Source organism: Balearica regulorum, chromosome Z (assembly GCF_011004875.1).
Source record: "Balearica regulorum gibbericeps isolate bBalReg1 chromosome Z, bBalReg1.pri, whole genome shotgun sequence".
Lineage (NCBI taxonomy): Eukaryota > Metazoa > Chordata > Aves > Gruiformes > Gruidae > Balearica > Balearica regulorum.
Window position 1 is genome coordinate 57,698,156 of NC_046220.1, and position 20,743 is coordinate 57,718,898.

Below are 20,743 nucleotides of genomic sequence, written 5' to 3' on the forward strand. Positions count from 1 at the left end.
TTTTTTTTTTTTTTTTTGAAAGGATTCTACTGAGCTAGCAGTTGTATTTACATCAAATTCCAAACGTTTGGGTTATATTTTTTTTCCTGATTTGCTGGCATCTACTCATTTTTTTCCCCTTTGTGTATTTAAAAGGCAGTGCTAATTACGCACAGACTTTTACAGATTCCCCTGGAGTTCCTCCAGCTGAGCTATTACGACTGCTCTACAAAGCTACACAAATGCTTTTGTTTGTGGAACACACTGGGGTTTACACACACATTATTCCTTAAGTAATCTTGCTAGCATTTCAAGAAAAGAAAAGATAATGTTTAATTTACTTTAAACACTATCACTTCTTTTGTTCAAAGCTTGCTTCAATCACTTCTGCCTCCACCGTTTTTTTCCTTTGTATTTATCAAGAATTAAGGCTCAGCCTCATTCAAATAGATGAGCAGCATCGCACAGGATGCTAACATATTGTAGTAAGGTAAATTCCAAATACTTTTAGAAATACAGCAGACATCTTTACTGCTCTTGCTAGACTGCCTTTCCCCCTTCCTGCTTCACCTCAGTTTTGTGGGGTTTTTTTTCCCCCTATAACAGGACATAATGAAGCTGATTTTTCCAAACGTTGTCACTTCCCAGCAGCTTCCTCCTCTTTGCTCCCGTTCCCACCTGAGTCTCGCCCTACGTGCATTTCCAGGGTGCCTTCTCCAGCAACGAGACCTATTGCCCACTTCCACCGTTGCCTATGCTTTCTCCAGGCCGCAGGGGAAAGCCGCCTGCCAGGAAAGGCACACAGCAGGGTACTGGCAGACGTGTCACTATGGGTATAGCCAAAAAGCTTCTGCCCTCTCAGGGAAGCAGGGGGTGAAGGCAGCATCCCAGTGCCCCCCTGTGCAGCAGCAACCCCTCTAGAGACGTGCCTGTGTGCTCGGGACAAAATGGGCACCCGTGGAAATCAACAGGGAAGTCCTGCTCTTGCTGCCCCCCTCTCTCCTCACTTCGCAGTGGTGACTGACTTCAGTTGGGTCTCTTCCTGACAGCAAGCACCATCCCTCATCCACCAGCCGAGGAGAAGAGGGCTGCCAAGGTGATGGAGTGCTGAGCCAAAAATAGTGATTTTTAAACTCCCTTAGCTGAAAAACAAGGAAACTGCCTCTCCCTGCACTTGCTTGGAGCAGTGACAGCTACAATTAGAGAGTACTGAACGGACTAACAGCTTCCAGCTGCAGCTGCTGGTGGTGCCTGGGCTGGTTTTACCAGGTCACCCCTTCTGCTCCAGCCTCGCCACCGAGTACACGAGGAGGGAGTGGAGGAAACCTGCTCTGAAGCAGTGGAGATATGCAAAGCCTCCCAAGCTGCCCGTGTTTACTGTCAGCTGAAGTCTCTCGGTCCTCTGCCAGGCTTCACAGTCCCCCTCTGGAAGCAGCTGTGACAACGGCAGCATGTCCTGGGGACATGGGTGGGATGGTGCGTGGCGGAGCTGAGGGCAGCTGGCAGGGCTCTGGCAGGGCAGAGCGGGGGTCCTGCCCGACTGGAACAGACAGCACCTTGGTGCGCCCTGTCACCCCCCCTCAGCAACGCTCAGCCACCCAAGCCAGAAGCTGACCTTCTGCCCTGGGACACGGCTGGCGAGGGAGCTGCAGGGTAGGGCAGAGAGAAAGGAGAAGGACAGTAGCAGACTTTTCTCCCCTGCCTCACAGCCACTCTCTTAGCTAAACTTGCCACCAACACAACATCATCTCAGCAGGTTCCCGCTTCTGGTTCATCCCTCAGTGGCTGAGAAGCACCACACTCAGTTTGGGATGTGAGGCATGTTGTCCATGCCTTCAAATGGAGAAAAGGTGTCCTGCTCAGCCCCCAGCACCTGACAAAAAAGGATGACATCAAGGCTTGAGCACAAGCACACAACAGATAAGTGCACATTAGACAAACAGGTGAGTCCACTCAATCCCCCAACACAGCTGTTAGATGTCTGCACTCACTGTGTCTACTGTACCCAAGGTTCAAGGAAAGGCAGCTCTGGGCCCAACACAGCATTAGTGCTGCAAGCCATTAATTAGCATTTAACCTCAGCTCTCAGGCCTTCCCCTTTACAAGACAGCCAACATAAAGATGCTTGGAGAGCAGCAACCTAGTGCAAATCACTTGGAAAAATGGATGAAGGAAGCAGCTGTGCTACCCAACACTATGGTCAATGATTTAACATATTAATCAACTGCTGCTCAAACCAAAAAGCTGAATGAGCCAAGTCCCTCTTCCTCCAACGAGGCTGCAAGGGCTGGAGGTGCTGCAAGCTTCCCAAGGGTGGAAGTGAAACCCTGGCTCAAGATCACTACCAGTCTACCCAGACCTTAAAATCGACTTTTCACCTTGGCTCACACAGATCTCAAGTATGCTTGCCCAGAATCCTTCTCACTGACACCAGGTCACGATGCACAACGCTGACAGTAAATCAGCCAACAGGTTCAACGCTTGGCCAGCCACTGCCTCCAGGCAGAGCCGCTTGGGTAGGCTCACCCTGCTGATTTCTGTTAGTTTACTGTGGGAAAATAATGCAAACTTGATCTAAGTTTCTAAGTACTAATACAGTGTAGGTAACCTCAGCATGGAGCTGGCAGGAATTTCTACCGTGTATTTTGCAATATAGTAGGGGATCCTGGAAAAGTTCACGAGTAATTTAGAAGTGGAAGTACAGTAAGGTGAAACAAAAAACTTACAGACTTCAACTGTTCATAAACCCTTAGGCAGAAAGCTACTCTTATCAATTCCAGAAGGAAACAAGTGACTAAACCATCTTCAGTGCTTTAGCCCCAGTGGCTGGAGGGAATGAGAGCATCTGTTTTTAATTTTTTAGAAGGAACCTCATCTCCTATATCACTTGTGCTCCTTTTGAAACTCTCACCCATTTAAACCAGAATGACAGCAAAATGTCAGCATTATTTCTGGCACCTATAAAAACTGTTTTTGTTATTAAGATGCTATTTCCCTTCCTAACTGCAGACCTTCTCTCCCATTTGTGAGAACATGAGTAGTCATATAGTAAGTTGGTTCAGAGAACTCACTGGGTGAGTTTTAAACAGTATTTCTTCCCCTGAATTTGTGCTGAACTCGTGATAATGTAAGTCTGGCCTTGAAAAATTCCATTTAGTCTGATGGAAGCAAACCTAAGTATTACTATAAAAACAATTTAGCTTGACAATACTTTTATACCACTGGAAGTCAAGAGAAGTGCAAATGAGGCCAGGGGAATTAAATACCATCAGGATGAGAACCTAGCTCTCTGGCTGGAACATCACAAGCTTCTAGCTAAAAAAAGGGCACGAGCTTGTTGCCTATGTGGTAGCTGCAGAGAGATTTTATTTTTAACCTGTTGATCAGTGCAAGCATTTATTTGCACAAGATGTTTATAACAGCCAATGATACAACTTACACGCTCCCTATTAAAGTGCATAAATGTTGTCTGGAGCATATACAGCAAGGGAATACTTTTATTTCACACTGCACGATTTCTTCATGGTAGCAGTAAGCTTCCTATGAAATTACTGTAACTGAAGAACACAAAGCCTTCTCCAGTGGTCTTAAATCTTAAAAAGTTATTTTTTTATATAAATAATTTTGCTTTCCATTTGGTCTGTGCATCAGAACTACTGAAGAAAAGGAAACCCCATTCTACTAAGGTAAATAAAAAGGCAGTGATTACGTTTAAACATTTGCAATGATTGAGATTAACTCATCCATCTGATAAATGTGTTAATTTCAGAAGACTAAGCGTAGTTTCATTTTAAAAGGTACTTTTGAGACATTCCAGGTTAAAAGTCACTGAATTTAAAATTTCAGGAACAAAAAATTGCCACGCATGAACTATTTACATGATAAACTGACAGAAGCCAGATTTACTTGGGGCCCAGGCATAGATTAATGTTCCAACTATCACTTGGCTCTAGGGAAAATGGTCCTCTTAACACAATGGCTCCTTTAACAGGATTGCAAGAATTATCTCAACTTCATTTTCACTCTCGCTTTAACCATCTTCTTTGTGTTGCAAAGCTGCTTTCCATCCCCAAAGGAGCTTGTGAAGCCAGCTTGTTGAAACTGGAAGTCAAAACCAATTTCTTTAATTGAACAAGATGGAGCACAAAAAACGACACATCTGTGAAGCAACTTATCATCTTATTTATGAAATGCTTTCTTTTCCAAGACAACTGCATGTGAAGCTTGGTGAAAGCCATCCTTTATTTCCCTGATGAGTGGTGGATCAAAGCATCTCATGATGCTGGGCACAGCAGGAAGGTCAGCTCAGAGCTTTTCTTTCTTTGTCATTTATGAGGAGTTGATCTTCTCAGCTGATGCTTTACTGCTGCTGAAATATAACACCACTTTCTTGGAAAAAAGGACATATTCTGCCATTAAATATTCATAGGTGTGGCTATTACCATGGGAGCTGAACCCTGAACAAAACTCAGTGCCAGAACATCACAGAGGAAACTGGGCTTTTACCAAAGTCACTTTAACAGACAAACCGGCAGGCTGAAGCTTGCCACTCTCTAAGCAGCAATAGATTTGAAAGAAAAAATTATTTTTACCATGGCAAGTTATACCCTTTATTAACTGAAGCAGAAATGAGGAGATAGAGCAGCCTTCAAACACTCCATTTAGTGCTACCACAGAATGAAAACAGCAAATATTCTAATGGTAATAATAATAACAACAACAACAACAATAATGATAAGTAGTAAGCTTGTGTTAACACATGAGTGGGGAAGGTATGCCAAACCTCTTTAAAGAGGTTTATGGAGATTCACTTGAATAATGTCTTTATAGGACAATTACTGATCAGGTCTCTGCTTCTCATACGTGTATTTAAAACGAAAAAACCCAGCTAAATGCCTCACATCCTAATATAGAGGTCGCTACCATTTTCAAATGACAGACACTTGAGCTTTATATGTTGTTACAACTAGCAGATCAATAGAACCACCTCCCATACGAAAAACGCAGAAGAGGCACTGTATTCTTTGAGATGCCAGCCAGACACACCTGAATAAACAGTACTCATCTGGCACACAGATGCACCATCTTCCAAAGAATATTAAAAATGCTTCATGTAGGTCAATCACCCTCTCCCCAGCTGAGAGACGGATGGATCCTGTTTGTTACACAAACAAGCGCATCTGTACAGATTAATGCCAGGTTAAGTTTCTGTACAGACGTGCTTGCTTGTGTAAGGCATTAACCTGATGAAGGCACACATCTGTGGCAGAGTTGAAGCTAAGGGCTTCATTCACTTGCTACATGTAGACAACCACTGTGATTTGTAGCAGCCCACAGCTTTGCAGGGTTCACCGACACATCCATGCCTTGAACAGCACCAGCTCCTGAGCCTCAGGCAAGCCTCGAGTCTTCAGCTGCACTAGCATGGTCCGTGCTGCCAGGAGGGGGGCTACCAATCCATCAAGCTACACAGTCTTTGAGATAAAAGGCTACAAACTTTGTCAAACAGAATAGTTGTAAAGAGAAAACAGCTTTCTCCAAGTCCCCGCTGATTTTGCATTATGAATGACAACACAGAGAGAGACAATGGCCACAAGACCTCATTAGTCCTACACACCAGCTTTGGATAACCAAAGGTGTCTCGCACCACCACCACCATTCCTTCCGTCCTTCCATCATCTCCCAGTCCGCCTATCCAGCTCTGGGTGAAAGAGTTGAAAACCTTGAAGGATCTTTCCGCCAGATGGTACATCGTGTTTTCCTAACCCCCGAGACTTTCTGACTCTATTTGCTTCCCACTTCCTTCCACTCCCTCAAGTCTTCCTCATGAGGATTAGTGTAATGCTTCCACTGGGGTGCTCAGTCAGGATTGCTCCAAAAAACGATTGTAAAACTGATACTCCAAAGATCACTGAGGCAAAATAACCATGCATTTTCAGGTCAAATATGCTCAGGTAATTTTTGAGGACAACGGTAGAGCAGTTGTTTTTAATATACCACCCTTGCAAACTCCTCGCCTGTGAGAACCATCCATCTACAAGACTTGTGAAAAGTCCATATAATTAAAACCTCTACAAGTGGCTGATACTTTGCAAAATGCATCACATGTGCACTCAAATGGAATTTTCTGAAACTTCTCAAAAGTTCAGTGACAATAAATGGAGAACCTGAATGCGCTCGCCCCTCTTAGTGCTCCTGTATGTTTCTGATCTAAGAATAAGGATCACTTAGCATCTAGGTTTGTCACCCACACCCATACAATCCAGCTGGACACAGACAGGGTGCCCATGTTGGCTAACACGACTTTGCAGAGTGGAAATCGGCTTGTCTGACCAGCGGGTTTGATTTCCCTGACGCCACTAGGGCTTCTGAAAGATACTCATATGTAAATAGGGGTTGCTTAGTTACGGAAGTGGAGGTGTTTATTTTGCAACACGCAATATACTAGTTGCTAATAGACCCAGTTCGGAGATCATCTCAGAGATGAGCTTGCCTCGTGTTTAAGGATGACAGCTGCTGAGCCAGCCTGCATCCTCCTCAGCAGGCTCCAGCTCTCCTGCCTGCATCCGCATCGCCTGCCACTCGTGGGCTGTGAGACCGCAGACATCCCCCCAGCACCCCCCCATCCACCCAGTGCTAGAAGGGAGAAGAATGGGTAAAGCTGAGAATTGGACTCATGTGCTACCTCAGGTATCAGAAGCAGTATGGACCACTAACACTTTAGTATGGCAAACTGGTACCCAAACCACACACCTCAAAGCCAGCTCAGGTATTTTTGCCCTAAAAGGACCTGGCCTCTAAGAGGCACTTACTAAGGATGCTCTTTGAATAAAATATTAAAGATGACACTATTGCTGCTAATCTGAAACCAGATGCTCCTGCCTGTATTTTCAGACTGTTTTCGTAAGAAACCAAGGCTTGCGAGGTCATGCTTCTTTCAATAACTTAAACCTTACTGCTCTTTTTAACCAAACCTGACTAGAGACTCTGTGCTCTGAAGGATTTTTGTATTTATACAAGCTTTAGAGAAATCAGGCTGAGATGCCAGGCCTGGAGAAAGGGATACTGCTGGTTGAGTTCACACACAGGCACCCGAAAAGCTACATCCAAGAGACCTAAAGTGAGGAAAGACTTTTTAAGAGCTCACAAGCTATCATGAGATACTGAGGCATGGGGAAAAAAAAGGCTTTATTAGTTCCAGTGCTTACAGAATTATTTAAGTTAGTGCTTCATTCAGCAAAAAGCCTTTTACAGAAAAAAGTAACACCTGATTTGTAATACTACATAAACAGGCAGCAGGACTCACAGATAAATGCAGTAAAGACAGTATTTTTGAAATTAATAGAAAAAGAAGGGGAAACATTTCAAGCTTATGACCTCTTTCCCACTCTAATTCTCCATGGGTCCAAACTGTTATAGCCCAGAGCCTGATTTATGCACGCAGTCCTGGCATGCAGTTCTCAACAGGGACTAAAAATAAAGAGATTTCACACTAAGCATCCACCGCTAAAGATAATGGCATTACAACTTAAAATAAAATTATTCCAAAATATTTTTATCAAGAATGTGAAATCTGAATCCAAGTAGGAACATCTTTGGTAAAATATGATCCATTGCTCCACCTGTGTCTAAATACTTTCAAGTCTCTAGACTACACATTTGATACTGTGCAGTAAAAGCAGGGAAAGGAATTGAGGATTTACAGCTAGTAAAAATTCTGGTTCACTGTTTTTAAGGACACTTTTGATGTCTGCTAGATACTCTTATTATTATAGTATCATTACTTGTCAGAAACCCAAAATATAAAGTGCATACCAGAAAGATAATAATATCCCATATATAGTATCATATTGCATGTATGAAGACAAGATATAATATGTTTTCTTTACTGCTACATAAATGTTGCTTACTGCTTTAATATGGGAAGCAAAAATTCTTACTTCAGCTCATTTAATGGATGGTTCTATTTAGTGCATGAACAATGAAAAGAATCAGATTTACCAAGCTGCCTTTTAACAAAAACAGGTAATTTTTAAGACAGTAAATAAGCCTCAAGAGCTTTATATAGCAGTGCATTAACCAATAATATTATGCTGACATTAAATGGTATTTACTCAGGACTTTTTTTCCAATTCAGCACCCTCGATACAGATGAATTTGCACAAGTTTTTCCCATTTCCTTAACCTCTTTGTTTCAATCACTGTATGGCAGGACCAAGACGATGGTATCTAACAGTCACTGTTGGGCATTACTTATTGGTTTCCAGTAAGCCAACATTTATAAATTTAATAGAAATGTGGTAGGATTCACCAATAAGGTATTAGAAAAAAATGGCTAAGTTTTAAACTAGACTATCAGACACCCAAAAAATAATAAAGTAAGCTACTTTACCCCAGGGAATAAAGAAATCCCTCAAATTAATTGTATAGATTTTAAAGTTAATAAATAAAATGCAAGGAGTATTTAAATCCCAATTCTTGCCTTTCCTGAGTGCCACCAAAACCTCCAGCAGTAATTACAGCTTATGCTTTTCAAACATGAGGCTGTAATTAGGGATCAGGACAAACAGTTACCAGAACAGAGAAGATGCAAGATGTGGTTTCTGTGAAGCACTCTGGAGTTGCCTGTTATACAGCCATCAGTCCTGCTGGAATGGGGAAAGCACCCCACAGCTTGCTCTGGCTGAGAGGCAACAGGAATGAAGGCAATGGAAGAAACACTACAAATTGCAGGGAAACGTCTGTGGAAGCAAGTCAGCTTGATACAAACGTTGAATGTGACTTTCAACTCTGTCAAATCAGACACCGTAGTTTTTAAAAACTGTGCGCCAAGTTTAAAGGAAGGACAAAATTCTAAACCCAGAGGCACTACCCTCAAATACTCTTGGAGTTATAAAATGGACTTGCATGGCAGTCAAACCCTGCATACTTTTAGATACCTCTTTTGCATGGTCATCATCATCAAGCCCTTCAGAGACTGCTGGACTGAGACACGTAAAACCACCTCTGGTTTTTCAGTTACCAGTGGTGGGCTGGAGAGAATACCCAACAGGCATGTCTAGCAACAACATTATGTTCTGCATTTCATCGGGGAGGATTACACGCCTGCTTCCAGACTAAGTGAGAGCTTAGCAGGCGAGTGACTTGTGGCCCTTGCAAGGAATGGACCAAACACATGCCTGGACGCTGGGCTTACCTGACGTGGTGCTTCTCTCCATGCACTGCTTCTGAAGGTCCAGGCTCCGCAGCTCCTCTGTGCTGGCGTATTTCATGACGGAGTTGATGGAGGTGAGAGTGCTGATGAGCTGTGAATTGAGAGATCCAATCTGGGAGTGGGGCTCCCCAAAGGCTTCTGCCAACTCACTGTAATTTTCAGCAAGCAGCATCTGCTGTTCCTGCAGCAGCTTCTGCACACGCTCGATGTAGTGATCCAAGCCCACCCTCAGCTCAGGCGGAGGCAGAGGGCTTTCCAACAGGCTGCTCACCGGCTCGCACACAGACTCTACCCCAACACCAATGCTCCTGGTGCCGGCTGGTGCAACCGGCAGTGGAGGGGGTCCACAGGCAATGCTCCTCATTTTAAGACCAACCAGGTAGTTCTCGTGAACGTTTATCTGCCCAATGCCACAGTCTTTGGTTTTTATTGCAGAGGGCTTTTCAAAGCCAGGGTGGCTAGAGAGCAAGGTGCCCACTCCAACAGAACGTGTTTTAGCAGATGCATGAATGTCCTTCACCCGGCCATCTCCTACTGCCACATTCCGTGTCTCCACGCTCTCTGTGTTGGTTTGTTTATCGTAGCTGCTCAGAGAGGTGTTTGTCCCGCAGTCTGCCAGGGAGGCCGTCTCGGTGCCGGTGCACTGGCTCACCATCTCCAAAGCGGTGCTGGTTTGCTGGCTAGCCATAGAAGGCACGGCCATTACCGTCGCCTCTGCCCTGTGCACCGCCTCTGTGGCCGTTTCACGGGACACGTGCTCCTTGGGGATGCAAACTACCACGTCCACCGAGCAATCCCCACAGCCCACAGACCTCACCGCTCCAACTGACTGCACCGTCCGGCAGGGGCTCGGCATGCCTGCCAGCTCCTCCGTGTTGACGCCTGCCTCACGGATGCTCGTCTCTGCACCCACCGCCTTATCGCACAGCTCGACGGACCTCCCTGTGCCCTGGTCTCGCACCTCTGCCCTCTCCCTCACCAGCCACCGGCTCATCAGCAGCTCAGGGCCCGCAGCCGCGCTCCGCATGGCAGGTCTGCAGGAGGTGCCAACGCTGCTCATCTGCAGGTGGTCTCCCACTGATGAATCAGTGATGTCCACATGGTCTCCCACCATTTGGTCTCTCATTTGCACAACAGCCTCCACCATCTGGCTGATGACACGGGGCTGAGCCATCACAGCTTTGTCCATTTTTTTCCTAGACCCAGCCGCCTGCAGCTCCTGTTTTAATTTGGTCATTTCCCTGTCATGGGTAGTTTCCTTTAACTGAACCTCTAGTCTGTAAATCTTCTCCTTAAGGGCTTCGATGGTCTGCTGCTGAAGCTCTATCTCTTTCTCAACCTCCGTAGACAAGCCAAGCATGGCCTCTGTCACCCCAACCCCAGACTCTCTCATTTCTTTCTCTGTCCCCACAGCTACTTCTCTGTGTTGCCTTGCAGATCTGTTGTATATAACCACATTGTTCATGTTCTCATCAGCACCTACAGCAACAGACCGGGTTTCTTTTGTCAAGCTTTCTCTGTTTACCCGAAGGTTTGCAGAACTTTCATAGGTGCTGTCCTGGATTTTTTTCTCCAGGGCTTGCATCTCAGCAGTCAGCTGTCTGAACTCCTCTATCCTCTGAGAGCTCTGCTCCACACTCTCCACCTCTTCTTCACAATCTATATACAATTCTCCACCTCTTCTCACCTGAGACAGGTGTTCCCACTGCTCTGCATTTCCCGCACTGTAGGATCGTTTTCTGAAACCGTACGTATCATTTTGAGTGGCCTTCCTCTGGTTTTTAAGTTCGGCCATCATGTGCCTCTTCTCTTCCTGTAGCACTGAAATTTTGACCTGCAGCACAGGAATGGTTTTGACTTGCTCCTCAAGCTCCTTGAGACGCTTGAGGGCAACTGCCATTTGCTCCCTGATGTGCTGCAGATGCACCGGGCTCACATTGGTGACCGGTGTGGATATTCCCGAGCTCATGGGGCTGTGACGAATGGAACTGCCCAAGGAGGAGCTGAAGCAGGCGCCGTAGTCGCCGTTCCCCTGATACCCATTCTGCAGCTGCTGAGACATGTGACCGTACCCGCTGGATCCCACAAAAGCAGGGAGGGAGCTCGTGGAGCCCATGCCTCCGAAGCTGGAAAGCCGGGGTCTGCGGACATCTCCAGGGACGACCTGCATCATCCTCTCCTGCTCGAGTCGCCTCCGCGTTTCCATGAGGGTCTTTGTTACATGGAGGTTGTGCCGAGGAGGCTGGGGGGAAGGAGGAGGAAGCTGCTTGCTCTCAGGGACGGTTAAGTAGGAAGGAGATGCTTCAAAGGAAACCGAGGGTCTCGCAGCGACGGACGATGTTACTTGACTCCTCGCTGCCAGACAAGACTGCTTGTTCTCATCACTGTTCGACGAAGAGAGAGACTCTGTGGAGGTCCAGCCACCGCACTGGCCACCAGAGTTCTTGGTACCCACCGAGGCTGGTATGGCTTTCCTCTTCTTTTGGATGTTTAGTTTCTTAATGGTATTCCCCTTTTGTATATCATCCACGTACTTCAGAAAATCCAAGTCTAGCTGGTAGCCGTAAGGTGTTTCCACAAAATAGGGGTCTTTCCGCTCTTTTTCATCTTCTCCATTTATAATAACTTCCTCTTTTTCTGGAAAAGAAGAAAGAAAATCATAACTGGAAAAGAAAGTATGTCTCAGTAAGCTATGCACTGAAACACAAGCGCAGAAAGATGGGTGCTCACAGCACGCCGGAGGCAGAAACTGCTGCTGCAGCTCAGCGAGCAGACCAGCTTTCCGCTGACTGACCCTCAACACTAAATCCTGATTAACTTTTAAAAAGTTAATCAGTAGGTTTTCAAATGCTGAGAAGTGCATACCCACATAAATGTGTACACATGCACACACAGAGATAAAGTCTGTTAACAAAGGGGCACAGAAGTAGCAGAGCTAGTAGCTCAAAGCTGTCCTTCCCTGAATCCCACCAGCCTTCCCGCATCACACAAAGCTTTCACACACACTATGCTGTCACGTAAAGACCATGGGATTTCAACGTACCACACAAATCATCTGGAGACCCAACTTCTGTAGAGTGTGTGTTCGAGCAGGTGACAGGAACTCTGACCCTGCTCCTTATGCAACTGATGGCATTAGACTTTACACAGACCTGCAGTTGTTTTATGGCTTTGGGAACTGCTGCCACAAGAGCAGCAATACCAGTTTGTTCTCACCTCAGCTCACGTTACTTCCACCAGCGCCTCTGCCTCTTTCATTTTAAACTGCATGAAGCCCCCAGCATCAAGACAGGCAGTGGGACCCCCTTCCAGCAGGGTCCGAAACCCCAATGTCGCCTTGTACGTGACAAAGACCCGTCCAGGGAGAGACACAGGACTTCCCTATCCCCAAAGCGATCTAAATAAAACTTCACCAGATCTGCTGGACTTCCCTAGGCTGAGTATTTATACGCAGCACTGCTATATAACCTGCTCCTCCCATCCCACTTGAAAAAAAAAAAGGGGGGGGGGAAGGAAAAAACGACTGTTGCAAGTTATAAGCTGGAGGAATAATAAAAGGCAGCTTTCCGGTTACCTGAATTAGCCACACGCCTCTGCCCCCACGCCGCAAATTTTCCAGCCACGTATGGCAGCCCCAGCTTCATGTGTCACACGCCGAAGCCCTGCCTCCCTCCCGGCTTTCTCCTTCTTCACCCCATAAGGAAGAGCCGCCCAGCCACGGCCGGCCGCGCACACCGGCTCCGCCGCCGAGCCCCGCCAGCCCTGCCCTCCCCTCCCCTCCCCTCCCCTCCCTCCGCCCGGGCTGCGGGGCGCTGCCCTGCCCGCTCCCGCGGCCGGCAGCCCGCCCACCCACTCACCCACCCACCCACGCACCCACCCGAGGTGCGCGGTCCGCCCCCGCCGCGCCCCCCCAGCTCCCGCCCGCCCCCAACGCGGGGCGCAGCGGGCTGGTACCGCGGCTGGAAGCGAATTTAGCTGTTTCGTTTTTAAAAGGCAAAGTTTGGAAGCCGCGTCCTCCTAAAGGACTATAAGCCTCGGAGCGGGGAGGAAAAAAAATTAAGTAACACTCGACTTACTGCAACTACAGGAAGTGACTTAATGTACTGAAAAGGTTTAGGAGAAGGGGAAAAAAAAAAAAAAGCTCCTGTTTTTCCAGTTTCCTTGGCATGCCTAAGAAAAACTTTGTCTACAGACAGTATAACTGCTTTCGTGGTGAGTCTTTACGCACTTGGCTACCACAGGACACCCCAAGAGTAGACAGGAGGATGCTGCTGCTGCTTGGGGAAAACCTACCTTCACCGGCACGGGATAAGAATAGGATGGAGTCACAGACAGAGGCAGGCACATGTGAGAGCAACAGAAGTGGGGCTGACCTGAGCACATTGGTATCTCTGTCCTGCAGCGTGGACAGACGGTTCAGCAGAAACAAACAACTCCCCCCTCCCCAGACCACGTTTCTGCTGAAAGACCAGTCTCAGCATGCTGTGGTATTTACTTATAGATGCACCCAAAATAGCCATCTAAATACCACAGTGGAAGCAAAAATACATGCATACGCACATACTTTAAGCGCATAAGCACACACGGCTCCTTCCAGCAGGACTGCCTCAATGTCAGGCAGGGAAAAAGTCTCCAGGACTCCCATTGACAGGGAGAGCAATAAGATAGAGCATACTCTCCAAATTACTTCTCTTCCTCCCCAAATTTAGTGTTCTGTTCCCAGATTCCTATCCTGCTCCATTCCCCACAGACGGACAAGTCTCCTTTCCGTATCCTACAGCTCCTTGCCCGAGGCTGGTCACCCTTCCTTCCCACCTGCACCCTAGGTTTGTCCCTGCTGTCACACTGGTCCTCATCCCCTGTAATCTTCTGGTTTTTTTCTGCCTTCTTCCCACACTTTGGATTTCTCACCCATTTTCTCTACTTACATCTGTTTGCCCAATTCAACCCCAAAATCTGGTTATACTCTTGCCCCTCCTCCTAGGCTTGGTTCTAGTCACTTCACTCAGCCCATGTAAATTCAAGCACCATCGATTTTACCTGTTCTCTCATTTTTCCCAGTTCCTTTCCTTTGCCTGTCTCAGTCCTTGTCTTCCTACCCAGCAACATCTCCAATTCTCCCATCACTATACCAGTGAAGTCAGGCAGCTCCTCTAAGCTGTCTTTAGGCACAATGCATAAGCGTTGGATGGGGGAGGGAGGAACAGACTCTTTGGAAGTCCCAGGACTTACAAATTAATGCATCTTTGGAAAAATATTCATAAAACCTCTAAAAAGACATGCAAATCTCATGTTAAGTCATGAGAGCCAAACTGGAATCTCAGATACATTTTTTCTTCTTCATGGAATGGTATTAAGATTGCTCAACAGAAACCTGTTAAAAGTAAATAATAATAAAAAAATAATCACACTGACCCTGAATCCCTCACTAAACCTCTCCACACACTGGCACACAGTTCAGTGTCTTCACAACGACATCCCTTTGGTCCTCAGCTTAAGCTGGCAGTACTACCAGGTCACGGTTCCTATCTGCCATTCCAAATGCGTGAGACCGTGTGCAGAGCTGACTGCCCATTACTTCTCCTGAAAACAACGCTGTGAAGCACTCCACCAACAGTGTTACGAGTTGATCTCTGGAGATGTTTCTTGGTACATTAAAACAAACAAGGATCAAGCATGCAATCTACCAACAACACAACACTGATACAGTGTGCAGGAGCTGCACCAAGCCGTTGTGCATTTTGCTGTCTTGGAGAAAGGGCCAAAATGGGTGTGCCTGTTAAGCATGGAACAAAGCAAAATGGATGGCAGTTTTCAAGCAATAAAAATGGTTTTGTTGGTTCCAAAAGAAAAAAAAATCTAATAAAAAGGGAATGAATAAACACCCGCTAAGAGTGCAGCCCTTCTTCCTTTCAGCCTTTAGTCCTGGCTGAACCACGGATGCCCTTACTCCCTAGCTTTGGTGGGTGAGTACCAAGTGCTACACAAGCAGGCACCTCAGATAAACCTCAGAGGAAGCTGTATCTATTTGCCCTTCAGCCAGAAAGGCAAGCCTTCATGGTCAGAGACCTCAAGTTAGCAAGAGATTCCCCATCTGCCCCAACAGTATCGCAGCAAATACTGGGCAGTACAAACACTCTTGTTAAGACGTCTTGTCTCGTCCTTAGCCAGCTGATCATGGGCACTGCTAAAATCAGAAGTATTCCCCAGTCTCTACAATGGATCAGGCAAAGTTTAATCATGTTGTTTTGTTACACTGAAACAGTATGTGCAGACTCACAAACACAAGACACTTCTATCTGTGAAAACACTGCAGACACTCCTGTTTTCTTCTGAAATGTCTTTAAATGCAACACACATCATGCTTTTAGTCCAGTACCCATGAAGTAAAACACTCCATGAAGCACAAAGGCCTCGTTGTGGTACTGTCATTATTAATGCATTTCTCCAGAAGTATGCAAAAAACTTCATTTCCCTCTCCCTGTTGCAGGATAACCATCGGCAGGACACAAGCAGCATTTTAAAAATGCACTCTTCAATTCTCCCCTCCTGCACTGCTGAGACTGGCTCTGTCCAAACATTCCAGTCTTGCCAACTTCTATTAAATTATATCCTATCCAATGCACTACACAAGAACATCAGTATATTAAAATATTGAGTCAGCCCTACCCAAGTCCACACTAATCATGTCTGCTCCCGGACCAGGAGAACTGGAAAAAAATAGGACATTTAGTTGATGCGCTTCAAGACTTCTGAGGGAGAGAAAAGCAGTGAAAATGTGGGCATGCACAGAGTTTTGGTTCTGCAAACTAGGAAAACTTTACTGTAGAGCCACCTTGGAGGGTCCAGGAAGAGCAAACAGAAGCAAATGAAGATGTATTTCTGAAGCCAAAAGTCTAAGGTGCCTTCAAAAATACAGACATCACATCTAAAGCCTTCTCTCCCCATCTGGTTATGATATCTGCTCTAAGGCATTTTTATCTTGGATCTGACTGCTATTAAAGAAGTCTTTTCTATTGAAATAATGTTGTGAATGACAGAGTCTCCTTCCAGAGTTATGGCTTAAGACAATTTATAAAGAATGCTGCAGAGGAAAAACACAGAGGGAATAGCTGGCATAAATGGAGTCGGAGCAGTATTTTTATATGCTCAACTTCATTTTGAAAGGTTATCTGGGGCAGCAGAAGAGAGGATAGAAAAAAGAGTTCTTTTTGATTCTTTACTGCAACCGAGAAGAAATTGATGCTATTCCCCTTCTCCCACACGCAATACTGCCTTTGTTCTTTTCTCTTTCTGTTCTTCAGAAATATCAGCCTCACGTTCTGAAAAGAACCAAAACACACGAGGCTGAGCACTTGTTTAAAAAGAAAAAGCAGAATGGAGTAATTAACAATTTTTCCTTCATTCTCTTTCTCAAGTGTTAGGATTTGAATGTAAATAAAACAACAACAAAACCACTTGGAAAATAGACCTCAGGCCTTGCAACGCAATCATTTGATCAGCTTTCTTTTGGTTAGCAATATACAGAAGAATCTTGAAATTACTAGCTCTCCAACAATTCAGCCTAGCTCTTCAGTATTTTCAAAGCTGGGGGGGTGGGGGAAGCCCAAACACCAATCAACCTATCAGATTTTTATTTTATTCTGAGGAAAAGTTGTTTCTGTACTTTGCCAGACGCAGCAGGAGCATCCCGTGTTTTACTTCTCCCTTTGCAGTGAAAGCACACAGCGCTAGCGTGACGTACGCCGCAGGTGTGGAGCACAGATGGCCTCATTTGGCTGCTCATCTCCCACCAGGAGGAGAGCTGTGGCAGCAGAACCAAGCCATGAAGCTGCCCGTGACAATACCCGGTGCCGGCCTCAGCCACCCTGCCTGCAGTGCCAGGCTGGAGTGCCTGGATGGCCCAGCTCCGCTTGTACAAGCAATGGCACAGCTGCCCAGCGCGCTGCACAATAGTGTAGACTGGCTGATAACGCCTTCCCCTCTTTTTCTGCTATGGAAAAACAACCAATAAATACTGCCTTGTAAGAAAGGTAATCTGTTTTGCTATTACCTGGCTACAGCTTTGCCTGGAGCAAAGGGGAGTTAAGGCTGTGGGGCATGGGATACTACCCTCCAAACCAAAAACGCCCCAGCCAGAGAGGGATGATCGATCCTGCTACCAATGCCACAGTTACAAGTGTGGAGGATTCTCCTGTTGCAGAGCAATTCCACTTACTGCATGTTTTACTGAAGAAATAAATCTCCAGTGAAAAATGTTTGCTGCGAATTTAATCTCAAAGAAAAACGAGCAGAAAAATGGTAAAATATTTTTATAAGGCTTTTAGATTACTTTTTAAAATTTATGTATTAATGCTCCAGCTGGGGACCTGACCTTTTAAGTCTGACATCTAAATATTCACTACTTTGGGTTGGGGTTTGTAATAAAAAAATGGGGGATAGCAACTTCTCTAATAAAAACAAAGAAAGGCTGAAGCTACAACACTCTGTAATAAATAGGTTTTTATTTCAAGATGTAGATGCTCCAGCTCAGATATTTGTAGTGGCAAGCCTCACAGAAGTGAATTAAGGACACCACCTTAAGTCAATGAACATAACCAGCAGCAATGTTGAAGAAAGATGGTTCAGAGGGCTGCTGTGTTTTGGTAGCACTGTGAACGCAAACACTAGGGCGCTGGGCTATGACCCACATTTACCACACGACACTGGTAAAAGACAGCATTTAAAGAATGGATCTGCTGTCTTAATACCATGCTCTTTCTAGAAGAAGCAGGACCATTAAAGCAATAAAATAAAAACTCAAAATAGTCACGGCCACAATGCAAAGGTTTAACAGCATAAAAAAATCTTTCCATTGACTTAACTGGGCTTTTCCATTGCCTTGATCAGCCCACAGTCTCTCAAGCAGTTAATGTTCCCCTGAATGTGAAAAATCTTAGTTACTTAGCATTACATTAGGATTAACATTACATTAAAAACTTAATAAAAAAATTAATTGCGTAGCATTATAGCAAAAACAATGAGCCAGCTCTCACTGTGGTAGTGATGATGAGATGGATGCACTAGTCTAGGTGTCCCACTGTCACCTCCTCCTCAAGGGTCAATTCCTAAACCACAGAACCATTTCTTAACCTTGTAGAAGACTATGGCTTTTCTCATTCTTCTCCCTTTGCTGCATGTTTGCTAACTATGTGCTGACTACTGTCATAGCTACAAAAACTAGAGCAGTTTGATATCACATAGAAAATGCTCAGAATGCTCACCAGCCTGCTACCCAAAGGTGTATGTGTATGTGTGTGTATATATATAGTGAACAGCCTTTTTGGTGACAGGAGGGTGACTTTCAAGGTCACATCGTCTGTTTTTAGACCATTAAACGTTTTCTTTCACATGGTAAAAAAGAATCACCTACAGAGTTCATATCTGAACATCATCTAACCACAACTAAAAATTATTTTTGTGAGCTGCTTTCAAAAAACACACCTCCTAACCATCTCTGATCTTTTTAATGCCTAAAACTTATACTTCTAGAATCTCTGAACTGAAAAATTGCAGTTCAAACAGAAGTTAATTTAAAATATAAAATACAGGCTATAAGAAAGCTGTGCAAATTAATTAACCCTGAATAAAGGATTAATCTTGTTTATGAGAAATCTATTTTGTGGGCCAGCAGGAGGAAAAAAACACCACGAACTCTCCTGAGAGTGACTGCAGTATGGCCCCTTATCAAAATTCACAAAATCTGCTTTATGTTCTTGACAGCTCTCTTATTTGAGGCTGATAATAAGTCTCCTTTTCAACTGCTCTCACTTTCTGGGAATAGCTCTAGATCAGGCAGTTCTGTGGTGGGACATCTTGTATGTGGACCACGTCAAGGTTGCTAGCCACAGAACCTCAAAACTAAGAGGGTAGTCTGTTCTGCCTCCATCCAGTTTCTGATTCACAGGTCCCAGGGGATACCAAACTACAGCTGGCAGGAAGCAGGGCATGGGTGGGAAGGGATACAGTCATTAGCTTATTCTGTGAACTGCCCCACCAGCAACGAGGAGGAGCAGAGCAGAAACCATGGTGGGGGCTGCTGCTGTTGTCAACAGCACTGCCACCACTGGGTAGAAACTACTCTAAAGACAGTGGCCACTTGGGCAAATTGCAGTCACAAGTAAGCCTGTGGGTGCACTGTGGCTCTGAACATCACCAGCAGGTCCACCATCAAGCAAGTCAGAAGCAAGTGGCAGCCTTAGTTGCACTGCACTGATGCATTTCCCAAATCACCCACCGCAAATGCCACTTCAACCAATGGACCGTGTCAAAAACTGTAACTGAGGAAGAAAGAGCTTGCCTGATATTGAAAGTAAACCACTGCACTAGTGACGGGGGGCTTAGCTGGTTCAGCCATAGAAAATGCTGTCCCTTGAAAGACACTCATGTTCTCCCAGTAAAGTTAGCCTCCTGCTCTCTCAGGTATCACTGGGAAGAGTGATGAATTGTCAACAGCCATCCTTTACTTTTGGGCTTGAAATGGGGGTCTTCTCAGTCCTGTTTATTTCCGTATAAAAGCCAGATGCCAACAAGGCAAGTCCAAACCAGTATGAATTTATTTTTTCCAAGCACCTGATATCATGTGCATTTTTTTCATCTTGCAGTATTTGTTTACTTGAGAATTGCCCTTCACCATTCCATGAAGCATTTATTTCATTCGGTTTTTACCGTGCACACACTTATCAGGTGCAGGCACATTGTGGCAAATGAAGAGCATTCAATTTAAAGATACTTCACAAATCAGACTAACTCAGGCCTGGCAAAATAATCTAAGTTATGGAAAACAGTAGATAGCAATCACAAGCTCCTCACAACCTGGGAGAAAGACATACGAAGTGCTCTGTTGACAGAGAGAGTAGGAGAGCAGCTCAGTTTCTGACCACGATATCACTCCTTTCCGAAAATACATCCCAACAGACCTGGGCTAACTGCTTCAGCCAGTGATGCCGATGAACGCGAGGCTGAGTTCCAGTGTTGGTAAGGCAGCTTGCTGTCCTCTGCTGCACAGGAGAAACCCAAAGCTCCCCTACCTCCCTTGCCAACCCTAGAAAACGTGGCGTACCTGCCCCGCTCTTCTGACAGTACGTCTTCCCCTGTTACTTTACACCACTTCATTGTCACAACAAAAATGACAGAGGAAAAAATAATTACAAAGACCAAGACTTGCATCTACATAGCAGGATGGGCTTCACAAAACCCAGATGGAGGACTGGCAAAGTGGAAGAGGAGCAAACCCCCAAATATTTCTCTTCTTTCCTCACTCATCCTAATAATTTCCCCACCCCCTCTGGGGGCCATAGGAGCCATGGATGCAAGCCAGGTGTTTGCCTGAAAACGTCATTTAACACAACTGTGCATCTGTGTTATCTGCTGAAGCCCAAGCAAAGGCGGCTGTTTGCTTTATAGCCAAGAACAACTGAATCACAAAACCAAAATATTTAGATTTATAATGTCATTACCCTTCTGTGCCTATAAATTTCTGAAGAGGTGAGAAGTGGAGAACAGATACAT

General features: G+C 45.4%; 1 protein-coding gene across 5 annotated transcripts in view; it reads right to left on the bottom strand.

Moving 5' to 3' along the window:
- The window catches only part of KANK1 (KN motif and ankyrin repeat domains 1), a 130,369-nt gene that overhangs the window by 15,828 nt on the left and 93,798 nt on the right, over positions 1-20,743 (bottom strand). For 4 of the 5 annotated variants that reach the window (XM_075739485.1, XM_075739486.1, XM_075739482.1 and 1 more), the window contains one exon: positions 9,176-11,830. In XM_075739485.1, coding sequence (XP_075595600.1) covers positions 9,176-11,399 — 2,224 coding nt within the window. In that variant the 5' untranslated portion in view covers positions 11,400-11,830. Of the gene's footprint in view, positions 1-9,175; positions 11,831-12,767; positions 12,915-20,743 lie in introns of those variants that run through there. The other variant, XM_075739481.1, reaches the window with a different exon arrangement.